The following is a 23,478-nucleotide window of genomic DNA, read 5'->3' on the forward strand; positions in this document are numbered from 1 at the left end:
TACGGATAAAAGTTTTATTTCGCATGGAGCAGACGTTTGAGGTCTGCCTTAAACAGTTTCCTCTTCCCCCCCACCCTCCCGATGATTGATATTTTTTATTCAGACAACTTTTATTTACCTTGCAAAAATGTTCGGGACAAATGTGATAAATTACAGATATGCAAATTTCTTTGAATGGTGTTGTAAGTGTGTCTAGCTGGAGCTGAATAACTCCTTGCAAGTCGGTCTGTGCGCACTCAGGACCCCAGGGAGCTGATCAAAGCACCCATTCTCTTTCATCCCCAGTATTCTCCTCCAAACTATTTCGATACAATATGTTTCCATGATGCACTTAATGTGCTAGGGACATAGAACTCATTACAACCTAGCTAGTTCTGCCGACCCCTTTGTTCAGCAGCATAAAGTTAAAAGGGGAGGAGGGGGGCTCTGCCAGTTGCCAGCTTTCTGAAATGCTAAAGCATGCGTCATTTTTCACCAGGTCTCGTCTTGATATACTCAAAAGACAAACTATGAAACCGGCCTCAGCCCTTTCTGGCATTAATTACATTGCTGTCCAGCCGATCTGTTTTTCCTATTATATGCATTTCTCAGCAGGGATTTTTTTTTTTGCAAGCCTAATGCAGCTGCGTGTTAAACTATGAATGCATTTTTATCAGTATGGAAAGATAAGTGTAAAGACTGCAAAATGTGCAGCTCTGTGTTTAAGGTTTTCCTTGTTCCTACCATATTTTGTGGCAATGGATTTTGGGAGTGTTTTGCAATATTCTAGATCTTAAGTTATTGCTATTGTCTCACATTATGATCAGTTTAAAACATATTGTTACTGATAAGGATCCTTTATTGTTGGAGCCAGTTTTCATATGTCCTGAATTCTGATTTGACCAACAAGTACATTCTTGCATCACATGGAACATTTAAAGTATTCTTAATATCTGGGTATTAAACCCAAATTCAGAGCTATCAGTTTCAACCACGCTGCGAAGTTGTCGCTGTTTGAGGAAATTACTCCAGCAGGATGACAGTAAGAATATAAACCCGATTTCAGTTGGTAGGGCATTTGTTTATGGGGTTGATTGGTTGACGGAAATGGCTGGCAGCCAGTTCTGGGAAAGATTCCAGACCTGACTCCGATTAACCCTCTCTGGTGAAACTCTGCTGGAAACCAACTCACCAGCAATTGCCATTAATCTACTTACTAATTAAGCCAATTCATTTCTAAAGGAGAAAAATTCCTTTCTTTGGCCAATGTGATGGGAGGAAATTTGAAAGAAGCGCCAAACTGTGTAACTGTAATTCAGCCAAGGACTGCTAAAACAAGGTGTTGATATATAGCAGAAGATTTAAAACACGTTTCTAGGGCAACAATCCTTTGGAGACGGTGGTATATAGTGTATAGTAGATGAAGCTCGAATAATGGTGGACTGCAGTGTGCCACTATATGGCCATGAGATGGAAATAAGGCTGGGTTTCCCAATTAAACCTTTTAAGTCTTTTACTCATCTACTCAATTATCCACCCAGGGTTAAACATTTCAAGCTCTACAGGACACCGAAAAGGAACATATTTCCTGGGACTTAATACTTCGCAAAACTAGTTATTCATTATCAAAGTTTTGCCCAGCATAAATGATGAACATCGTAACGTTGTTCCTGTAGGAGAAGTTGAATCAAACTGCAAAACAGATAAACGGAAATGAAAATTGTGTACTGAACGCAGTCAATTATTAATGACACTAGCAAGCATTTCTTAGTTTGCTTTGGGAGTCGTCAAAAGAAATGTATGACGAATAGCTTTTCACAATCGATCAAGCAACACTTTAGGAAATTAGCGCTTTTACATTTATTGGTCAGTATTTTACAACACAATATCAGATATTTATACAAACACCTTAAACACACATCTATGATACACACACAAATATGCTTGAACTATTGGCTGATAACTTGTAATTTCCCAAACTACCAGTTTATGGTAACTATGGAAATGTTTAAATTTGTATAATTTAAGTCTCTTTTGGATAGCGTTGAAAATAGAGATGTCAATGAATAAGAAAAAAAATATATGACTCAATGGCCCATAAAACATCAATGCCACTAAACTCACTCATGCTACTGGTCTAGGCAGAATCGAAGGGCCAAATCATGCAGTCTTTCTTCTCTCTGTAAGTTTTATTAAAGTCAGTGGAGCTACTGACGTAATTACAGGCTTCAAGATCGGGCTCCGTTTATGGTTCAAAAGCTAGCAATCAAAGCCTTGTACTTCCAACCGTTCATGCTTGCTCAGCCTAAGGACAAGCTCTAAATCAAACTATCAGTTAAAGCAAGGTACTTAACATTCACGTGGTGTAATTTAAGGGTTTCTAGACAAGGCTGGTGGTATATTTGATTGAAGTTCACTCTTTACTCAAAACTTTGCTCTTAAAGTTTAAGAAAAAGTAGAACTACGAATCAGGCCATGCATGGAACTAATATGGAACCAAGATGGACATTTCATCGGGTACACGTTCATATCCCCATTCTGATAATCACCCAGAACTTCAAGAAAGGAAAGCGTGCAGGTGGGAGAGTTGCGTCTGTAAATTCCTGTCATTAACTTCAAATATACACTACGTTACTTTAGAGAATCAAAGTATTCACAGCTTCCTAAGGAGGCAACACGCAGAAACATTTCCGGGACCAGAGGAAGACCTCTGGGCATTTATTTCCTCACAATCCTGCTCTCTTTCTCTACCACAGAAGGCACTGCTCCTACCGTCAAGTTAACGTGGACGGAGGTGAAGGAAAAGGAGGACCCCCAACAAATTCTTCATCCCCAGAAACTAAGAGAGAAAAGATATAGAAGACATGAACCATCAGGGCACAAATCATGCAGGAAACATGTCAGAACAAAGTTACCCATGCTGAGGCTCAACCTTGCTCGACTTGTTGCATTATTTCAGATCACTTCCTAAACAGAATGAATGTGTTTGAGAGTTTGTTTTGTGCGTTCCCCTGATACACACTAGGTGACACCAGGAGTTTGGGGTTTCCTGTGAACAGCAGTGTAAAGCATATAGCCTGAAAGACAGTGAAAGTGCCAGCATAACCGAGCCTTCTGCCTGCACACCCATACAGCCTGCTCTGCCCCCAAGTTATGCTGGACACTTGTACTATCTCATACAGCAACGCAGTTAAATGTGCAATACAGCCACCAGTGCCCCCTATTCACTACAAACCTGAAGCTCAGCTTTAACTTTGCCATTCGTTCTCTCCACTAGTTTTAACTAGTTTGGGTCATCGTTATGATCCAAGTCTCTCTTTGGTTTACCACGTAGTAGTAGCCTTGAGCCCTTAGCAATCTGCCAGCCTTTCTACAATAGCCTATAGAGAGCAGGTGAACTTGTAAAACAAAACAGCTTTTGCTTTTCCTATTGTTTTTCGGATTTAGGTTCATTTTATTCTACATTTAATGCTGATTTGCTCTACTTCTCCCATTTCTAATGAGTACATCATGATTTTCTATTTTTAAAGAGCAGCTACTGTTGGATGGGGGGTCAGCACTGGGGGGGGGTTATTATGTAGACATTGCTCACTTCTGAATTGTGGGTCTAGAAGGAGAAGTGCTTAGCCATCACGCCGAGCAGTGATTTTCTGGGCCCAGGCGTCGATGGCGGAGGCAGATTTACATTCGGAGCGATCCAAAGTGGGGATGGGGGTGCGGGGGGTACAGAATACCGTATATCTGGGTCTCCTACTCAGCACTACCGACTAAAGAGCGGGCACTCTCAGTTCAGATGCTAACCTACATGCAAATGTGCTGCAATACAATTTCTGTGCAAAATTGCTATTTGAAATTCAACACTGTTGATCACGTGTAAAGGAAAAGAAACGCCTATGCCATCTCATCAAGTAAGAGCTTATTATGAATTAAAGAAATGCTGCCATTTATCCCATTACGAACGCTTTGTTTTCTGAAAGTTGAAGAAACTCAACGGTCACCCACAGAACCCTGTCTAGGAAACCCAAAAGGTATCAAACATCCCTTTTCATCTGATGAGAGCAGCACATTTCCAACTCTTTGGGGAAGGGAGTGATTTCTGCCAGACTAACGTCCTCCTGAAAGCCACTGGCTAACACAAAAGGACCTGCTTTCCGCGCTTTCTGCACAACCGCCAACACAACACTCCGGAATAACCCCAGCCGCTCAGCCTTGGCATCACTAGAAGACGCTAGGTACACAGAAGATTCAGGTGTCGATTTTTTTCAGAGAGAAGAGAGGGTGTACGCCTTTTCCGGGAACCACCAATGCCGCACAGAGACTTTATACCTTCCCTTTGTGCGCTGGAGATCTACTAGATAGAACTTCAGTGTAAACAGAAAGCTACAGACCATACACTCAATATTATACATTTAAAATATGTACATCCCATCTTGTGTTACTTTTGGGAGGTAGATTGTGGGTGTGCGCCGGGGGAAGTAGCTAGTTAAATGGAAACAAATTAAGTACGTAATGAATACATCTATGGACAAGCAATCAAAGGGCAACACACCTAACACGAAAAGGAAGAATGTTCTTATGTTGAACTTTACATAAACTCTCTAGTGCAATGACACAACGATAGTATTTTCCAAAGTGAGGAAAATTTATGCATCACCCAAGATCCTCAAACGGTAGTTGTGACAGTGGCTCCAAAACTATAAACAGAATTTGAAAAAGAATCAGGAAAGATCGTCCCCCAAATATTTGATACCAAACCTGAACACAAGACAATAACTAGGACAATATTCATTAATATCACAATCCAATACAGAATTTCTTCATTTTAAGCCTCTTTTAGATAGTAAAAAATAGGATGTAAATATCCTAAAAAGACTAATGACATTTCACAGGTAATGCAATTTAGAAAGAAACACTTCCATGTTTTCTTTTCCAACAATGTGCATTTTTGTAAACTGGTATAAATTGCAATTCAAAAGCACTGATCTCGCCATCCCCAATCATTTTTTATACTGATCAAATGAATGCAGATACTCCCATTTGGGAGGGGCGACATGACATTTCACTTGGCAGTTCTAAACAGGTCACAGACCTTTCACAGACCCTAAGGCAGTGGGAGGGAGCTCTTTACGAAACCGTGTAACCAAATCAAACCAATGGTTACCCCTTTTCAATACCATTGGAAAGGTTTTCACAATGCCATTCACATAGCAGCAGAGAAACTGAAAGGATGGTCATCCAATGGAAATTTCTTTTCCTTTGTTTAAACTTACAGAGCTTAAAAATACTAGAAAACAATTACATTTTGTAGGACAAAAAGGTAAACAGTACTGTACATACATGCAGACTTGTAGGTTATAGGCCTTGGCGTGGCTAGGTGCTTATATGTATATATGCACACATATGAATTTGTATATGTACATTTATTGGAGATGTTGCTTTGTGTGAAGCCATAGGCACAAAGACACAACATGGCTGCCCTGGAGATGACCTATTGCTTTCAAGTTGCTTGAACACATCAGAATTTCTATTGTTAAGGTTGATTAATTGAAACTGATAAGTTACCATGAATAAAGATTGTTTTTCTGTTTAATGTGGTGGGCCTGATTTGGTAAATGCTTCATTCATGTAGCCTTGCAGTGCAGCATATGGGCAAGATTCATTCAGTATCACAAACATACACAATTTATTATGCTTGTATGGTCACAACCAAAAGGTCTTTCTATTTTAATGACAAAGTTTGAATGAAAAATTCTATTTAAAGAGTCACTAACATTAAATGTGATTTTGTAATTTTTTTTTGTTCTTGGCACCCCATGAATTAAAATAATTTGAAAAGTATAGTTGTTAGATTCAGTAAAACAAATACATGTGCTAACAGCATTTCAGAGATCTTTAAAAGTAAGCAAACAGTTTATCTAAAATGTTTGTAGACCTATATGAAGACAGGACGTTATGGTCTGGTGCCATCTTGTGTCACATACCACTGATAAAGTTATCACTATAATGTTTCAATGAGATACTGTCAATATTGGTCTGAGTTCCACATTCCCATGGTTTATATTGGAAGAGGCACAGAGACTATTTAGTGAATAAACAAGCCAACTTTCCAACCTTGTCCTTTTCATGAGTAAAATTAGCCGCCACAGTTCCATAAATCTTTCAGCCTCAATGCTGTCAAGAATATGTCATGTCCTACTCACATTTTGCAGTAATTTTATTAGAACATTTACAAATTAAGCTAAGTGTCTAACGTATATTTGCATTAGTACAGCAGAAACACATTACATCATAAAATAGAACATCAAACAATCATTTATGGCAAACCTATTGTTTCCCTGCTTTTGTGTGTCCTGATACACAGAATATTTAAAAATATTTCCAAACAGCAATGGCTTTTTTTTTTTTTTTAACCACACACACACACACCCTCTCCCCACCCCCTGATATCTGGTATGGTGATCTCCCACTGACTTCAATAGGGCCAGGATTTCATCCATAGGGTGAAAAGAGAAAGAAACCTCCCTCAAGCTCCCTTCTGAGGTACCCTTGGGGAAGAGTCTCCAATAGGAGACGAGTCAGCAAAATCTGCTACTACAACTCCTTTCCTGAAGCCCGGGACGTGTTGGAGCAGGGCAGGGGGAGTGGCCGGAGTGTGATGCGCTTTGGCAATAGCCAGCTGGTCACTACAAGACCCCACCACACCCACCAACTGATGGCGTTTACTGCATCCCCCAGGCTGCTCTATCCTGTGCCTAGGGAGCATGACCAGGGACTTGGAGAGCTATAACTGACTTCTTGATAGGCCCATCTCACTGCTGCATCCAGTACTATTTGGATGCAGCAGAGAACTTGGTCCACAGTCTTCAAGCTGAGTCTCTTATGGTTGTGACAATTAATTATTTCTGTACTTGGGCCTAGGGGCTGATCTGGAGTGTGGTGTGCCTTCAATGCTAACTAAAGACAATGGGAACGGAGGATGTTCAGCACCTAGCCCGGTCAAGACTTATAAACACTTATAAAAGACAAACTTGGTGCTCTTCTGTGCACCGTACAGGTAGCAACACAACTCTCAGACAGGAATTGGACATTTTGAGCACAAGGGGCCAAAGTGATCCCTGCTGTTATTCTACTGGAGTGCTATCAGGAATTCCTTTGGCTGTAGATGTGCAACCAAATAGAGTGCCCGCTCCAAGATATATGCAAGTTCATTACATTAGATTGGTGATCTGTAGATGATAAACTTTTGTTATAACTTGTATATCTTTAATACTCAAACCTATGGGGCGCGGTACCCATGACTGAGCCCGTTTTAAAACCACTACCAATCAATTAAAAGCTCCCTTCTGCTCTTGCTATGTCCAAGTTAAACTCAGAGCCTGTCTGAAAAGGAAGACTGTTTTCCTTCTGGGACAAATAGTCCTTAGTCAGAAACAGGACCTAATGCCACTGGTAGGGTAATGCAAAGCAGCTTCTGGCACCTTTTCTGACCACAATAACGTTTCCTCTCAGACACTCTAGATTCCATAGTCATATTGTTCCTTTGTCACATATTTTGTTTAGTTCTTTTAATTAAGTCAAGTATCCTACCCTATAGTACTGGATGATATGGAAAAAAAGGTCCCTGCTCAACTCTATGGAAAGGAAATTAAGTTTCTTTTATTTAAGCTAAATCCTATAGATTTATTTTAAATGTTGTCTGTACAGGTTTTATTTTTCAGAAATCTACATCTGTCTAGGTTTCCCAGTGCTGTAGCATCTGTACCACTTTGTCCAGCTGCAGGGTGATACGGATGATATCAAGACATTAGCTGCAAATGTTCTTGGAATCTTTTTTAGTCAATAGTTCCCAGTGAATCATTCTATAATGAAAACATAATTTGTTTTATGGAGACTACATTTCGGGTGACAGTGTGTTCAATATCAAGACCAACATGCAATGCACCTTGGTAAAGGGAGGCAATACAGTGCCATTGATAATCAAAAGACGGAGAATATGGCTCTGCCATTGACTTCCTGTGACCATGGGCAAATCACTAAACCTCTCTGCACATTAGTTTCCTTATCTAGGGAATAGGGGTATTACTATTTACTTTCTTTTTAAAGGTAGTATGATATCTATGGATGAAATTGTTGAGTTATATAAGGAATACACATGTGGCACTCACTAGGTGTGTCAGTGGCTCTGAAGCTGGGATACAGTTAATACACCAAAGAATATGCTAACCTATGAGCTGTAGTCCATGAGAACATGGAGCTATCTAACTGTAGGGCAATATATTGCTATCTCTGGCCTTGACTAAATTCTGAGGGGTGGGCAGCCTGATTTATGTTTAGGAATGGAGTCAGCACAGACAGAGTTCACTCTCTGCACATTTGGAACGTCACTGCACAACTCCAAAGTTTATCATGGTGCACTGAAAACTGCCAGAAGAACCAACGGGGGCGGGGGGGGGTGGCGGGGGGGGAGAGAAGGGAGCACAAAATCAGGAAACAAAGGGTATCTCTTTACATGAACTGCTCAAGAATGTGTTTATAAATCAGTAAGAGCCAACAGTTGAAGGTGTTCAGCATCTTCAACTGCCAATGGGTTGAATCCAACACTTGTTTAAGTCAATAGGAGAGCTGCCAATCATTGCAGTAGGTGAAGGATCAAGCCCATCAATTTCAATGGGAGTTCAGAGCACTCAAAAAAAATTTCTCAACATGCTAAAGAAGCTCTTACGATCTGATCCTTTCTGTATATGGGAGGAATGTTGGTACTCAAGCAACAGTCATGCAGTTGCTGAGGCCAATGGGAGTTTTAATCCAGTATTTTTAAAGTTTCCTATAAAAAACCCACTAAAACTACCTACAGTTTTTGGCAATTATTACAATATTAAAAGGGACATTAACAAGCACAATAAGATAGGTGTAAGGAAAGAGTGCCAGGGTTGGAGTCTGTTTTCAAAGTTCATGTAATTTTCTATGTCCCCCCCCCCCAGGGAAAACAAAACCAAACCCAAAACAAAAAACAAAGACTTTTTTTAAAAAAAAAACCAAAATCAGTTCCAGGAATGCAACATTTACTGGAGACCTTCAACAGCAAACCAGTATATCTGGTTTTAATTCAGCACATAAGGGTTTGATCCTGCTTCTATTAACATTAATGGGAGTTTTCCCCACTGACTATAGTAGAAGTCTCTTAATTAGATAAGAAACTTTATTTGGTTTGTGCATCTAAGGCATTATAAATTAGTGAAATATGGATTTTGAATTTATGAAAAAATTCTTTGACAGTGTCCTTTCAAGCACTTTTAGACTGACCTCTTAACCTCCTCTTCCTGGATTGACAGAGTAATTTGAAACAAACAAACAATGTAATCTATCAGAATAATTTGTGTTACCTCTGTGCATCAGATATTTATGTTTGAGCTTTCTCTTACTGACAACCCACGTAAAGAGTCACTGTTACTTTGCATTTTTATCTCTGAGATTCGTGTCTTTTCTACTCATTAAGAATGTGTCTAGAGATTACAAAGTCAATAGTACCCACATACTGGACTGTGAGAAAAGTCTTCTAGAGTACATAAAATCAACTGCAGTGCGTGTCATACAATAGAAGGCTTAGATGTTCTTAGCTACCCAAATTTACCACTGTTACATAGAAACAGAATAAAAATTGTTGCAAATTTTTCATTCTAAAAAACATATTACACCTGTTTATACCAATTTAAAAAACATTGGAAGGTACACATTCATCCTTTGACTATACTAACTACTTCTTATATCACAGGCTTATTTATCAATTCCCTTTATACATAATTTCTGTATCTTACAGTATATTTACCAGTTTTGAAACACATTTTTTTCCCCCAATGCATCGGTTTCTTTTGGCTGAAAGCATATTATTGTTCAGAATAAATCATCAACATCTTACCTTTAGATTAAAATATTCCATTAAACATCAGTGTTTCAGAAAAGTCAAGATACTGATCTAACTGAAAAAAGAAAAGGAGGACTTGTGGCACCTTAGAGACTAACCAATTTATTTGAGCATGAGCTTTCGTGAGCTACAGCTGAGCTGTAGCTCACGAAAGCTCATGCTCAAATAAATTGGTTAGTCTCTAAGGTGCCACAAGTCCTCCTTTTCTTTTTGCGAATACAGACTAACACGGCTGTTCCTCTGAAACCTGATCTAACTGAAGCGCTAGTTATGAAACCAAGTACAATGCAGTGGAAGAGGTCACAATAATGTCACAATTATCTTGATGGATCATCCTCATTCCTCAAAGATGAGAACTGAGGCTTGGTTTACACTGCAAAGTTTTGGCGGCACAGGTATGTTGGCAAAGAGGGTGTGACCTTTTTTTGAAAAAAAAAAAAAGGTCACACCCCCTTTGCTGACATAACTATGATGGCCAACCCCTTGTGGATGCAACTAAACCAACAAAAGAGTGCTTTTGCTGGTATAGCTAATGCTTTTCAGAGAGGTGGTTTAGCTATTCTGGGACAACTCTTTTTGCCAACTTACGCTGCATCTCCACTAGGAGGCTTTGCTGGCACAGATATACCGGCAGAGGCCCTGTAGTACAGATAAACCCTAATTTATTCTTTATGGGCCCCGATTAAAACTCATTGAAGTCTATGGAGACTTATTTTTATTTAAATCTTTGGATCAGGCCCTATGGACCTTGGTCATGCTGAGCAGTACTAAAAATGGAACTATTTGCATAAGTAAATAGAACTCAGTGAGAGTAAGATTGCAGAACAGGACCCCCATTTGAGTAGACACGCTTGGGGATTTAGGATGTTCGTTTGTGAAATATTGTTTTCATTTTTAAAAATTATAACATTTATAAAATATAATCTTTGTTAAACATTGAAACCTTTACCCTCTTTCTCTGTGTTATATTTCCTGTATGCTCCCAATGTGTTCAGTTATAAAAGGAAAGAGACTGAAGTTAAAACAAAAACAATCATGCCCAATCTACATGAAAGGGCCTTTAGATATGGGCAGTCCCAAATGTACAGTTAGATAAATATTACAAATATATTTTTTGCTAAGATTTGTTTGAACCACCTTTTTAATTTACTTTCTACAAACATTCTTCTCAGTGATTTATCTGAAAGAGTATTTGCAGAAAGTGAAAATTTCAGAAATATTCATGTGAATATAGGCTCACATAACGTTCATGCTGGAAGAGTTAGCACAGTCATCTTGAAATCTCTATGATTTTACTACTAATTCCACTAATCTAGTCAGGAAACAGAAACACCACCCTGTGAATTAGGTGTCCAGTTGTACAATTCAAATAGTCATAGTAATAGTAAACAAGCTATAGGTTGATATATATTTGCACAAAATATCTGAGAAATTCTAAATAATTTACACATGCTTAAAATAAGTATTTACAGATAACCCTCACACTGAAAAAGGGCTAAAATTGTTAATCATCATCAGTCTTACCTGAATACAATGCTCCCTCTGATCCTTACACTTAAGTCAAATGTATTAGAAGATACTTATTTTTGGGATTTGTTTGATTTTTGCAAAAAGAAAAAAAGATTTATTCTAAATAAATAAGATAAATGGTACCAAGAGATCTAAGTCTTCTGAACTAAGCAAGCCACAGCTCCCTGGAAGATTAACAAAAGGCCACCACTAACTATGAATAATATTGACTGACCATAATTTCTGTTCAGAATTGGCTTTAGAAAATATGTGGTTACAAAACAAAGTAGACTTCTGACTAGTAAAGTGTACTTTGTTGAAAGAATGTGTGAACAGTGCAGAGTGTCCATGGTGCTGAAAGGCTAGAGTTAAATATGGTTTGGAAAGAGGTGGAAAGGGATACAGAACAAGGGCTGGATTGTGCACCATTGGGGTCAATGGAAGCTTTGGCTTTGGGACTTCAATGCAGGATCAGAACCCCAAACACACTTTCACAGATAGAGTAGGGTGAGTTAGGGAACAAACAGGAGTGAATATGTAATTTTATAAGAATGATTCTCTTTCTTCTTGAAGTTCCTTACTCACTGAAAATCAGTTGTTTTAGTGAACCATCCCCTTTAGAACGTTCTGCATATTGTTCTGAAAGTATAATTGGAAAGAAAAAGAAAGGTATTTCATACAATAATGCATAACAAGTTTGTGCGTGCTATTGGAAAGTATCCAATTATCTATGATAAAAGGACAGTTAAGGGCTTGTCCACACAGAGACTTCTTAGTGTGTGGCAAGGTAGAGTGTAAAACTACTGTGTACTAGATTGGCCTGCACTGAGTCACCATGTGGACTGTGCTACCATGCACTAAAAGTTCCATAGCACACTCCAAAACTTTTAGTACACAGTAGCAGGGTTCACATGTGACTTAGTGTGCTGTAGATTTACACCCCAGCTTGTCACCCATTTAGTCTGTGTGGACAAGCCCTAAGCTTTGGACATAGTTGGAGTTTCTCAAAGATGCCTGGGTTTAACACCTTCTTTTATTTTGATGAAGCAATTCATTTTCATAACAGTAACATGAAATGTCAGACAGGATATTTCTAGTTGATAGCTGGCCTTAGGGACATTTAAAGTTAATGTCTTATGCCTGATGCTTTGCAGCTGAAACATGATTTAATTGTTCTGAAATTCTCCACCTGCTTGATTGCTTAATTTCTCATTTGCTATACATGGTGTTATATGGTGCCTTTCAGCAGACTGTAAAGTATATACAAATGGATAACCTCACCCCAAATTTAAATACAGCTACCTCCAGAGTGCAGTGGAACTTAACAGCTATAACAGTTGTGGCAAGGCACCCCTTCTGCCTTGCCGGGCTAAGTGCTCCCTCCTCTGGCAGGGACAGGGTCTGGGGTAAATCAGCCCCCACTCTGGAGCATCTGTCTTCTCTCTTTGGGGTTTGTTTCTCAGAGCCTTTCCGGTAGGCCTCAGGGCAGGCCTGAGGAGTGCTCCTCTGCCAAACGAAGGGGAACAAGTCTATAAAGCACCAAAACAAAAGGGGAATCCCTTTCCCTGGGGCAAGTGTTGTCTTCTCGCTGGCCCCTGGGGCATCAGCTCTTCCCCTACACAGGCACTGGGTTTTGGGCATCTCCCCTATGGGGAGGACCGCAGTCTCTCATGCTGGAAAAAGAAAAGGAGTACTTGTGGCACCTTTAAATTTTAGTCTCTAAGGTGCCACAAGTACTCCTTTTCTTTTTGCGAATACAGACTAACACGGCTGCTACTCTGAAACCTATCTCTCTGCTGCCTCTAGCCTTGAAGCAATTTGTCTTCCCGCCCATCTGTCTCACCAAGAGAGATTTTAACAGGTTTCAGGCAGCCCTTAATTGGACTCAGGCATCCCTAATTGACCTGAAGTAACCCATTGCCAGCTTGTAGGAAAAAGGGCCTTTAGCATTCTAGGGCCAACATACCTGTTTTCCCAGACCCTCTTGCAGCCACCTGGCCTGACTTTGTCACACAGTGCATAGCAACAGAAAAAAATAGTGGACAGAAGTGCAAATACTGTATCTAATTGAAAAAAAAAGGGGGGGGGGGAATTTAGGTAGGCAGGCGGCTACCTGAGCAGGAATTTGTCTAGAGCAGTGGTTCTCAACCAGGAGTATGTGTACCTCTGGTGGGTACACAGAGGTCTTCCAAGGGGTACATCAACTCTTCTAGATATTGCCTAGTTAACAGGCTACATTAAAAGCACCAGTGAAGTCAGTAAAAATTAAAATTTCATCCAGACAATGACTTGTTTATACTGCTCTATATACTACACACTGAAAAGTAAGTAGAATATTTATATTCCAATTGATTATATGGGAAAAATTAGAAAGGAAGCAATTATTCAGTAATAGTGTGCTGGGACACTTGTCTTTTTATGTCTGATTTTGTAAGCAAGTAGTTTAAGTGAGGTGAAACTTGGGGGTACACAAGACAAATCAGACTCCTGAAAGGAGTACAGTAGTCTGGAAAGATTGAGAATCACTGGTCTAGAGCACCAGGGTTAACACCCATATTTATCAATAATCTGATTGTGTTATGCAGGAAGTCAGACTAGATGATAATTGTCCCTTCTGGACTTAATTTATTAAGCTATGAAAGCAAAGCATTACAAAGCTTTGATTTTAAAATCAAAATTACTTTCATATGCAAGTAATGCAAGGCAGTACTTAATTATGTTGCAAATACTACTGTATGCTTAGGTGGATGTCTACTTTGCATGGGCAGAGACAACTGGGGACTTGTGGGTACTTTAGTCCTTCCCCCCCACCCTACCCCACCAAAAAAAATCAGATATTGCATTAACAAATAAAGGAAAGACTGAATCTTGAACAGGAGCTCAATTGTCTCACATTATCAAGAGGAGACAAATTTAGTCATGATAAAAAACTACTCAATAAAGCATTACTTTTTTTAAACAGAAGTAAAAAGAATGCCTTGCATAACTGAAAAAGTTCCAGACAATGATCTTTACCCTGGGCTTCTTGAAATTAATTCTTCTGCAGTTATTGAAAGCTATAAGTCAGTAGTTTTCTCCTTGTATACAGGTAAAATCATACACCAGTTGAGCTATGAGTCTTACACTGTGGATCAAAGCAGTGTTTTAATACTAAGTAGAGCACTGAAACTATTCTTACTTAGAACATTTGTAGCTGGTACCACCACAATAATTTTTATCAACTTCACCACTTCTGAAAACAGCTAATGTTTGGCTTGGCTGGGTGAACAGATATATTTCTGAACTGACTTCAACAATCCCTCTGGAAGATGAAAGCTTATTTGAAACAGATGAAGCTGAATAATCCAGTCAATCCTGGCTGATTTCAGAACCACATCAAGACATGCTTCAGGGATCTCACATTTCTGTCATATTTGGCCAGGTTGTGAGAACTTCAAGATTTTGAATGATTTTGTAGCCTGTTTGAGTTTTGATTGAATTCTAGACAATGTAAAAAAAAATCAGTTACTTCAAAGCAGAAGTACTCATAAAATTCCTTTACTGAATTTGGGTAGCTGGGTTCACCTGTCTCTATTTACATTTTCTTGGTAATTTTTCTCTTCCTTGAAAGCTCAGGCATTCTGGACTTTCTCCAAATTAAAACTTTTCTGGGGGATTTGCTCCCAGAATAAATTATCACTTTCTTCTGATCTGATGGACTAAAGTGAATTAGTCATTTTCATATAAGACTGTCCTTCTGTTGCTGAAAAGTCCAACCCTTGCAGAGTTTTGGTCAGATTGTCTACCATGTTTAGGACTTTTTGTCATAGTTCAATACCAAAAAGGAAGTTAAACTGCTCTGTTTGAGCTACTGTGCCACCAATTCAAACTCTTATTTCAGGATCTTTTGTTGCATCCTTCACAACTTCTCAAGTTGTACAAGGTAAGGTAGTTCTTCGAAATTGTAACCAATACTGCTTCTTGGAGAGTCCATCTTGTTGGACAGAGAACACTGATACCTGGTGATGTACTTAACACTACATATTTAATGTCCTGAACTTATTTGGGTAATTACAAAAAAACCTGCTAAATTAATTTTAAAAACAGTTACAAGAGTATCTTAGAATAGTATTATTTTCAATAGCATCCTGTTATACCAAATTCAAAGCATACCCATTCCAATGAGTAGACATAATTTGTGGTTCCTCGTGTTGCCATCTGATTGTTACACCTGATACTAAGAGAGAAGGGATCAAAAGTCCTTATGCAGAGGGGGAGGGGTGACATGAAAAACTTTATTCACCAAACACATTAAAAACTACTACAAATGTTATAATATTACCATATTTACACACAGAGAGATGAGTGAAATAAAATGAAACCACCTTAACCATGAATCACTAAAGCATCATCATCACCACTAAGTTCACTCTAATATTGTTAACACATCAAATCAACCAAAAGTTATCCAGGTTACAAGTAATTTATAAAAGGTGTAATTGATCTGCAGCTGGGCCACAATCCGCATGTGGAACAGCCCTAGCACATCACCGTCTTCTACCCTGGCTATTCAGTTCTAGAGAGGTTTTAGAATGGCCAATTTTTGCCTGACCCAGAAAAAAGTTAGCCAGGAATGAAACCTGCTGAATGTGAGCACTGTATCTCGCTCCCAGAACAAAGAGAAGAAAACCATTCCCAGACCGTTGAAAAGCTGCTGAAAAACAAAAAAGAGAGGAATCAAATGGGGGCAATGAAGGAAAAAATGAAACACCATGTCTGAGGCTAAACAGAAAGTGCACTGCACAGACACATTAGGACTGATATAGTCACAAAATGTTTGGTTGCTATGATGCTGTGCAGGACCCTCCAATGCAAGTCACCAGAACACTTAGAATGAGGAAGCTTCTACAGCATCCTTCAAGCTGAGGACATAAAGTCACCCAGGGACAGAGCCATCCTCTGGGTTGTATCAGGGAGATCAGAGAGGGTGGCATAATGCCACACATACCACAGAGCTGCTTCGTGATCATGGCTACAAAAACATTTACCAGACCCTTCCAGGACAAGAATCTCATCCACAGAAGAGAAGAAAACCAGTGAGGGGAACAGAGGGTTCCCCCACTTGAAGGACAGTTCCTGCAAAAACTTTCTGCAAATGCTGAGTAGCCCGTTTAAGGAGTGCCACATGGAATTCAGCAAGAACCTTATCCAAAAAACACACAGACTGGTTTCTGGTCTGCGCAGCAAAAGCTGCTGCTGATTTCCAGTGTGACAAACAAGGAACAATCAGGTGGGGCAGCTTGTCAGTCCAGCCTGAGTAAAGGCAGAAAACAGGCTCCTGGCAGAAAGACCTTCAGAAAATAAAAATGGGCTGAAAAACAGTGTCTCAAGACCACAGGCTAAAAATGCCTGGTCAGGCTGGGCACTGCAGAGAAGTCACCAGGCATTAAAAAGGCCATTACAGAATGGAGGCAAATCTAAACTTTGTAATCAACCAGATGCCAACAAGAAAATGTGAAGGTCAAAGCCCATCCCCCAACATGATGGAGGACAGAGAGGGCAAGGGTCTTCCAGGCCAGCAGGGAGTCAGAGTACAGCAACAGTTGAACAGACTGGATGCAAAAGGCCGCCACCCTCCTGACCAGGCCAATAAGCCCCAGCCACCTTCATCTAATGGCAACAGCAGCAAAGCAGGGTGCAACCAGTGGTAACGGTTTAATCAAAAAAAAATTTTTTTTGGTGGATGTGCTGAATCTGGTCCTGGAGGCCCGGAGGAGGATCCAGACACACCAGCTGGTGCTACAACACTGAGGCCACATGTTGCTAGCAATCAAAACCCATCTGTCATAAATATAAAGGGAAGGGTAAACCCCTTTGAAATCCCTCCTGGCCAGGGGAAAGCTCCTCTCACCTGTAAAGGGTTAAGAAGCTAAAGGTAACCTCGCTGGCACCTGACCAAAATGACCAATGAGGAGACAAGATACTTTCAAAAGCTGGGAGGAGGGAGAGAAACAAAGGGTCTGTGTGTCTGTCTATATGCTGGTCTTTGTGGGGGATAGACCAGGAATGGAGTCTTAGAACTTTTAGTAAGTAATCTAGCTAGGTATGTGTTAGATTATGATTTCTTTAAATGGCTGAGAAAAGAATTGTGCTGAATAGAATAACTATTTCTGTCTGTGTATCTTTTTTGTAACTTAAGGTTTTGCCTAGAGGGGTTCTCTATGTTTTTGAATCTAATTACCCTGCAAGATATCTACCATCCTGATTTTACAGGGGGGATTTCTTCATTTCTATTTACTTCTATTTTTATTAAAAGTCTTCTTGTAAGAAAACTGAATGCTTTTTCATTGTTCTCAGATCCAAGGGTTTGGGTCTGTGGTCACCTATGCAAATTGGTGAGGCTTTTTATCCAACATTTCCCAGGAAAGGGGGGGTGCAAGTGTTGGGAGGATTGTTCATTGTTCTTAAGATCCAAGGGTCTGGGTCTGTAGTCACCTAGGCAAATTGGTGAGGCTTTTTACCAAACCTTGTCCAGGAAGTGGGGTGCAAGGTTTTGGGAAGTATTTTGGGGGGGAAGGACGCGTCCAAACAGCTCTTCCCCAGTAACCAGTATTAGTTTGGTGGTGGTAGCGGCCAGTCCAAGGATAACGGGTGGAATATTTTGTACCTTGGGGAAGTTTTGACCTAAGCTGGTAAAGATAAGCTTAGGAGGTTTTTCATGCAGGTCCCCACATCTGTACCCTAGAGTTCAGAGTGGGGGAGGAACCTTGACACCATCCCTGAAAAGATCATCCAAAAAGGAGCCAGTGCCATCTCTGCAGGCAGCCCTGCACGCTCTCTTCAGTCCCCGTACAGTTCCTTAACTTGTATTGTTCAGATACGAAAAATAGCCCTACCTCCTTAATTCCAGAGGTGCCGCACCGTAATTGTTGAGGCACCAAGGGGCGTGCGGCACCGCAAAGGGCCCAATAAGATCTAATTATTCTTAGCCTAGTTAATTCGGGCAGAGGATACTTGTTCATATAGTTGTAAACAGACACAAAGTGCCCACACTTCACCTTCAGTCATGACAAAAACTGAGATTTCATCAGCATAGGTTGACAGACAACCTGGGAATGTGTCTGGCTCTCCTGGCCCAGGTAAGCCAGTCAAATAGCTTTTTAAACAAGCACAGGAATGGCTCCAGACTCAGGGCATATAACATCCCAGACAAAGGGCACCCCAATGTATGCCCCTGTGGACTGGGAAGCAGCAGCTAATACCCCCATTAATCTTTAAGAAACTAAAAACGTTATGATACAATAAAGAAATATATGAAGTGCATTGGCCCAATCCCAAAAGCTTCTCACACTTCTAAACGATAACTATGATTAACTCTATCAAAGGCCTTCTTCTGACCCATTTAAATAAGCCCCACATCCAGATTAAAAAGTTTACTAACAGTAAAAACACCACAAATTACGAATAAATTATCAAAAATACAGGAGCTAGAAACAGAATGTTTGATCAGGATGAATCAAAGTGCCCAAACGATCCTTCAGCTGGTTGGCTAAGTCCCTGGATAAAATCTTATAACTGAAGCAGAGAAAGAAAATATGTTTACAATTCTGAAAAATCACAGAGATCTCCTTTTTTGTGCAGCAGGGTAATCACTGCCCAACAGCAGCAAAGTGGTGGCTCTTGCTCCTTGATACACTCCAACATCATTAGAAATAAGTCAGGACCAATAAGATGTCAAATGTTTCTAGTATCGGGGGTAGCCATGTTAGTCTGTATCCACAAAAACAACAAGGAGTCCGGTGGCACCTGTCAAGGTTCCTTCCCCACTCTGAGCTCTAGGTACAGATGTGGGGACCGGCATGAAAACCCCCTAAGCTTATTTTTACCAGCTTAGGTTAAAACATCCCCAAGGTACAAACTATTTTACCTTTTGCCCTTAGGACTTTATTGCTGCCACCACCAAGTGTCTAACAAATATATAACCGGGAAAGAGCCCGCTTGGAAACGTCTTTCCCCCCAAAATCCTCCCCAAACACTACACCCCCTTTCCTGGGGAAGGCTTGATAAAAATCCTCACTAATTTGCATAGGTGAACCCAGACCCAAACCCTTGGATCTTAAGAACAATGAAAAAAGCAATCAGGTTCTTAAAAGAAGAATTTTAATTGAAGAAAAAAAGTAAAAGGATCACCTCTGTAAAATCAGGATGGTAAATACCTTACAGGGTAATCAGATTCAAAACACAGAATCCCTCTAGGCAAAACCTTAAGTTACAAAAAGACACAAAAACAGGAATATCCATTCCATTCAGCACAGCTTATTTTATCAGCCATTTAAACAAAACAGAATCTAACGCATATCTAGCTAGATTACTTACTAAGTTACTTACTTACTAGTTCTGCTGTTTCTCTTTGAAGTCCATTTCTGAAGTTTTTTTGTTCAAGTATAGCTACTTTTAAATCTGTTACAGAATGTCCAGGAAGATTGAAGTGTTCTCCTACTGGCTTTTGTATGTTACCGTTCCTGATGTCCAATTTGTGTCCATTTATTCTTTTACGTAGGGACTGTCTGGTTTGGCCAATGTACATGGCAGAGGGGCATTGCTGGCACATGATGGCATACGTAACATTAGTAGACATGCAGGTAAATGAGCCTCTGATGGTGTGGCTGATGTGGTTGGGGCCTCTGATGGTGTCACTAGAGTAGATATGGGGACAGAGTAGGCAACGAGGTTGCTACAGGGATTGGTTCCTGAGTTAGTGTTTCTGTGGTGTGGTGTGTAGTTGTGGGCGAGTATTGGTTTCAGGTTGTGGGGCTGTCTGTAAGCGAGGACTAGCCTGCCTCCCAAGGTCTGTGAGAGTGAGGGATCATTTTCCAGGATAGGTTGTAGATAGTTGATAATGTGCTAGAGAGGTTTTAGCTGGGGGCTGTATGCGATTGCCCCTGATGTTCTGTTATTTTCCTTGTTGGGCCTGTCCTACAGTAGGTGACTTCTGGGTACCCATCTCACTCTGTCAATCTGTTTCCTCACTTCCCCAGGTGGGTATTGTAGTTTTAAAAATGCTTGATAAAGATTTTGTAGGTGTGTGTCTCAGTCTGAGGGATTGGAGCAAATTTGGTTGTATCTTAGGCCTTGGCAGTAGACAATGGATCATGTGAGGTGTCCTGGATGGAAGCTGAAGGCATGGAGGTAAGTATAGCGGTCATTAGGGTTCCGGTATAGGGTGGTGTTTATGTGACCATCCCTTATTTGCATTGTAGTGTCCAGAAAGTGTATCTCTTGTGCGGACTGGTCCAGGCTGAGGTTGATGGTGGGGTGGAAATTGTTGAAATCCAGGTGGAATTCTTCAAGGGCCTCCTTCTTGTGGGTCCATATGATGATGTCGTCATCCACGTAGTGCAAGTAGAGGAGGGGGGCTAGGGAATGAGAGCTGAGGAAGTGTTGTTCTAAGTGAGCCATAAAAATGTTGGCATACTGTGGGGCCATGCGGGTACCCATAGCAGTGCCACTGACTTGAAGGTATAAGTTGTCCCCAAATCTGAAATGGGGGTGGGTGAGGACAAAGTCACAAAGCTCAGCCACCAGGTGTGCCGTGGCCTCATCTTATAGTCCATCCTCATGTGGAATATTGGTGTAAAGAGCTTCTACATCCATGGTGGCCAGGATGGTGTTTTCAGGAAGATCATCGATGGATTGTAGCTTTTTCAGGAACTTGGTGGTGTCTCGAAGATCACTGGGAGTGCTGGTAGCATAGGATCTGAGGAGAGTCCAAATAGTCAGATAATCCTGTTGTAAGAGTGCTTATGCCTGAGATGATGGGGCATCCAGGTTTATGGAATGTTTGTAGAATTCAGATGGCAGCCCATCAGTACAGGGGGCATTGCCCATAGAGAGCTGCTGGACTGCAACAGAGCTCCTGTAATGACAGCATGGCATCTAGGCACCACTGCACATCACCAGTTAGACAGGGTAAGCCCTAGTGCAGCTCTGCCATTGCCAGCATATCACAGGATTCAGACAAATACACAGTACTGTCAAAAGGAAAGAGCTGCTTTCCAGATCTCAGCTAGCTCAGTCATCAAATAATCATTTGGCAGCTGGAGACAAGAGACCTGCTGACAGTCTGCAGTCTTCTTCTCCAACCCCACAAAAAACCTTGTGGGAGTATCAAGGCCATGCAGCTGGATACAAAGGGCCTGAACCAGGGCATCCTTCACCTTCTCTTCCAGCAAGCATCTCAGGAGTCAGTACTTCTCAGTTGAGTTTGGTGAGTCTGCACTGGGTTCCCCACATGAAGGTCCAAGATATCTCATGCCAGGGCATACATGGCCTGATGCAAGGACCATGTGGTAGCCTGGGTATACCATTGGCAAAACAGTTTGATCTAGACTTTCATGACACACCACCACTCTCTCAATGACTCATAAAGGGGCTTCTTCTGCCGCCAGCCCTCCCAAAGCACAGTGAATATCTGGGTGAAATTCAAGTCCTGTAACAATTTGGTATTAAAGTGCCAATGGGAAGAACAGACAGGAAGAAGGAGACACACACTGACAGACATAATGATGATCAGACAAGTGAGTTGGGAGACATGGAGGACTGAACAAACGTATTCACGCTGGCCTTCATGGTATAAACGCGATCCAATCTAGCCCCTGAGATGTGGCTGGGAGTAGCTTTCAGCCAAAAGTACTGCCTAACAGTGGGTTGGAGAACTTCCAAACATCTACTAGCCCAAACGTCTATAGGAGACTATACAATTCCCTGGATGATTGAGGGTGTAGCTCCTCATGGTTCCTGTCTAAAACAAACATAAAACAGTGAAAATGAAATCCCCTTCCAAGTCAGGTCACAGTCAAACATGGCATGTGCAAGTGTTTGCAAAAAGGAGACACTGTCTTGCTGCAGTGTGGGTGTATACACAGTAAAAAGATTAAAAACAGTGCCAACATGCATCTCCGCTTTGAGGAGCTGGCCCTGCACAATCTCCTTCACAGAGAGGATCTGTGTCCCCACACCCTGGTAAAAGGAACAGCGATGCCAGCAATGACATTGGAGCCATGGCTCAAGAAAGCTTCCCCTTCTTATTCCTTCAGTTCTCCTGATTATCGGGGTCTGAGCGCATCTCTTGCAAAAGGACATCAGCCCATTTTTGTCTGAGAAATTGAAAGAGTTGTGCCCTTTTATGACCATCCCAGCATCCATTAATATTTGCAGAGCCAAAAGTTGAGCAGCACCACAGAGACTAGAAGGAGAGCGCCAAGGAGCAGAGAAACAACGGAAAGCAGAAGTACTTGAGAAAAAAAAAAGAGCCAATGGGAGGCATGCTTCCTCAAAATACTCAGCAACTTTTTGAGATGGAAATGTTTCCCATGATCACCCAAGGTATCACTTAACACAAGAGTAGCGGAGTGAACAAAGTGCTGTAAGTCAGGAAAACAGGCCTTGACCTCAACTCCCCACTTCCCTTTAGTACTATACAAGAAGTCACTAATCTTCTGCACACTGTAGTCACCCTTCCTATCTAGTGATGGGCTGGGATATCAGGAATCAGTGAGGAGTCAGAGAGAGATCATCATCGTCCACTCCACCTCTCTCAGACTCTGCCAGCTTAGGAGAACATTGAACTGCTTTGTGAATAATGAGAATGTTACACAAGAAGAGAGATTCAGTGGAAGAAGCTGGCATATCTATTTTCCCAACAGTGATAGGCAGCACAGCCCCAGGCTGGGACCTGTTGTCATCACTATAGCATGCAGGATGGGGGCTTGAGGGCTCACCATGCCAGGGGAAGGCAGCACCCCACTGGGAGCTCTAGTCATGGATCCACCACCCACAGCAAAGCAATTCTTCTTAGGGCACACAGCTTCATCCTGAGCCACGGCCAGAAGTTCAGGGGCCTCCAAATTCCTAGCCCTTTTACAAATAGTCCCGCATAAATCTATTTTATTGATCTGTTCTTCACCCGCATCTCTATAATGTGTGACTGCTTGCTCTGTAAGGAGAAGCGCCACAACTTCCAGGCTATCTTCTGTCCAGGCATAAGTGATAGAGTCATAACAGAGGGTTTCTCTGGGGAGTGCTGCTCC

At 41.1% G+C, this 23,478-nt stretch overlaps 1 protein-coding gene across 10 annotated transcripts in view; it reads right to left on the bottom strand.

The window, feature by feature from the left end:
- Positions 1-23,478, bottom strand: part of C2H10orf67 (chromosome 2 C10orf67 homolog) — a 154,525-nt gene that overhangs the window by 3,921 nt on the left and 127,126 nt on the right. For 4 of the 10 annotated variants that reach the window (XM_073334241.1, XM_073334240.1, XM_073334239.1 and 1 more), the window contains 2 exons: positions 11,996-12,049; positions 1,816-2,818 (listed from right to left, as the gene is read on the bottom strand). In XM_073334241.1, the coding sequence (XP_073190342.1) occupies positions 2,754-2,818; positions 11,996-12,049 (119 nt within the window). In that variant the 3' untranslated portion in view covers positions 1,816-2,753. Of the gene's footprint in view, positions 1-1,815; positions 2,819-11,995; positions 12,050-14,960; positions 16,104-19,777; positions 22,191-23,478 lie in introns of those variants that run through there. The other 6 variants (XR_012157577.1, XR_012157579.1, XR_012157578.1 and 3 more) reach the window with 6 other exon arrangements.

The sequence above is a fragment of the Lepidochelys kempii genome, chromosome 2 (assembly GCF_965140265.1).
Source record: "Lepidochelys kempii isolate rLepKem1 chromosome 2, rLepKem1.hap2, whole genome shotgun sequence".
Classification (NCBI taxonomy): Eukaryota; Metazoa; Chordata; order Testudines; family Cheloniidae; genus Lepidochelys; species Lepidochelys kempii.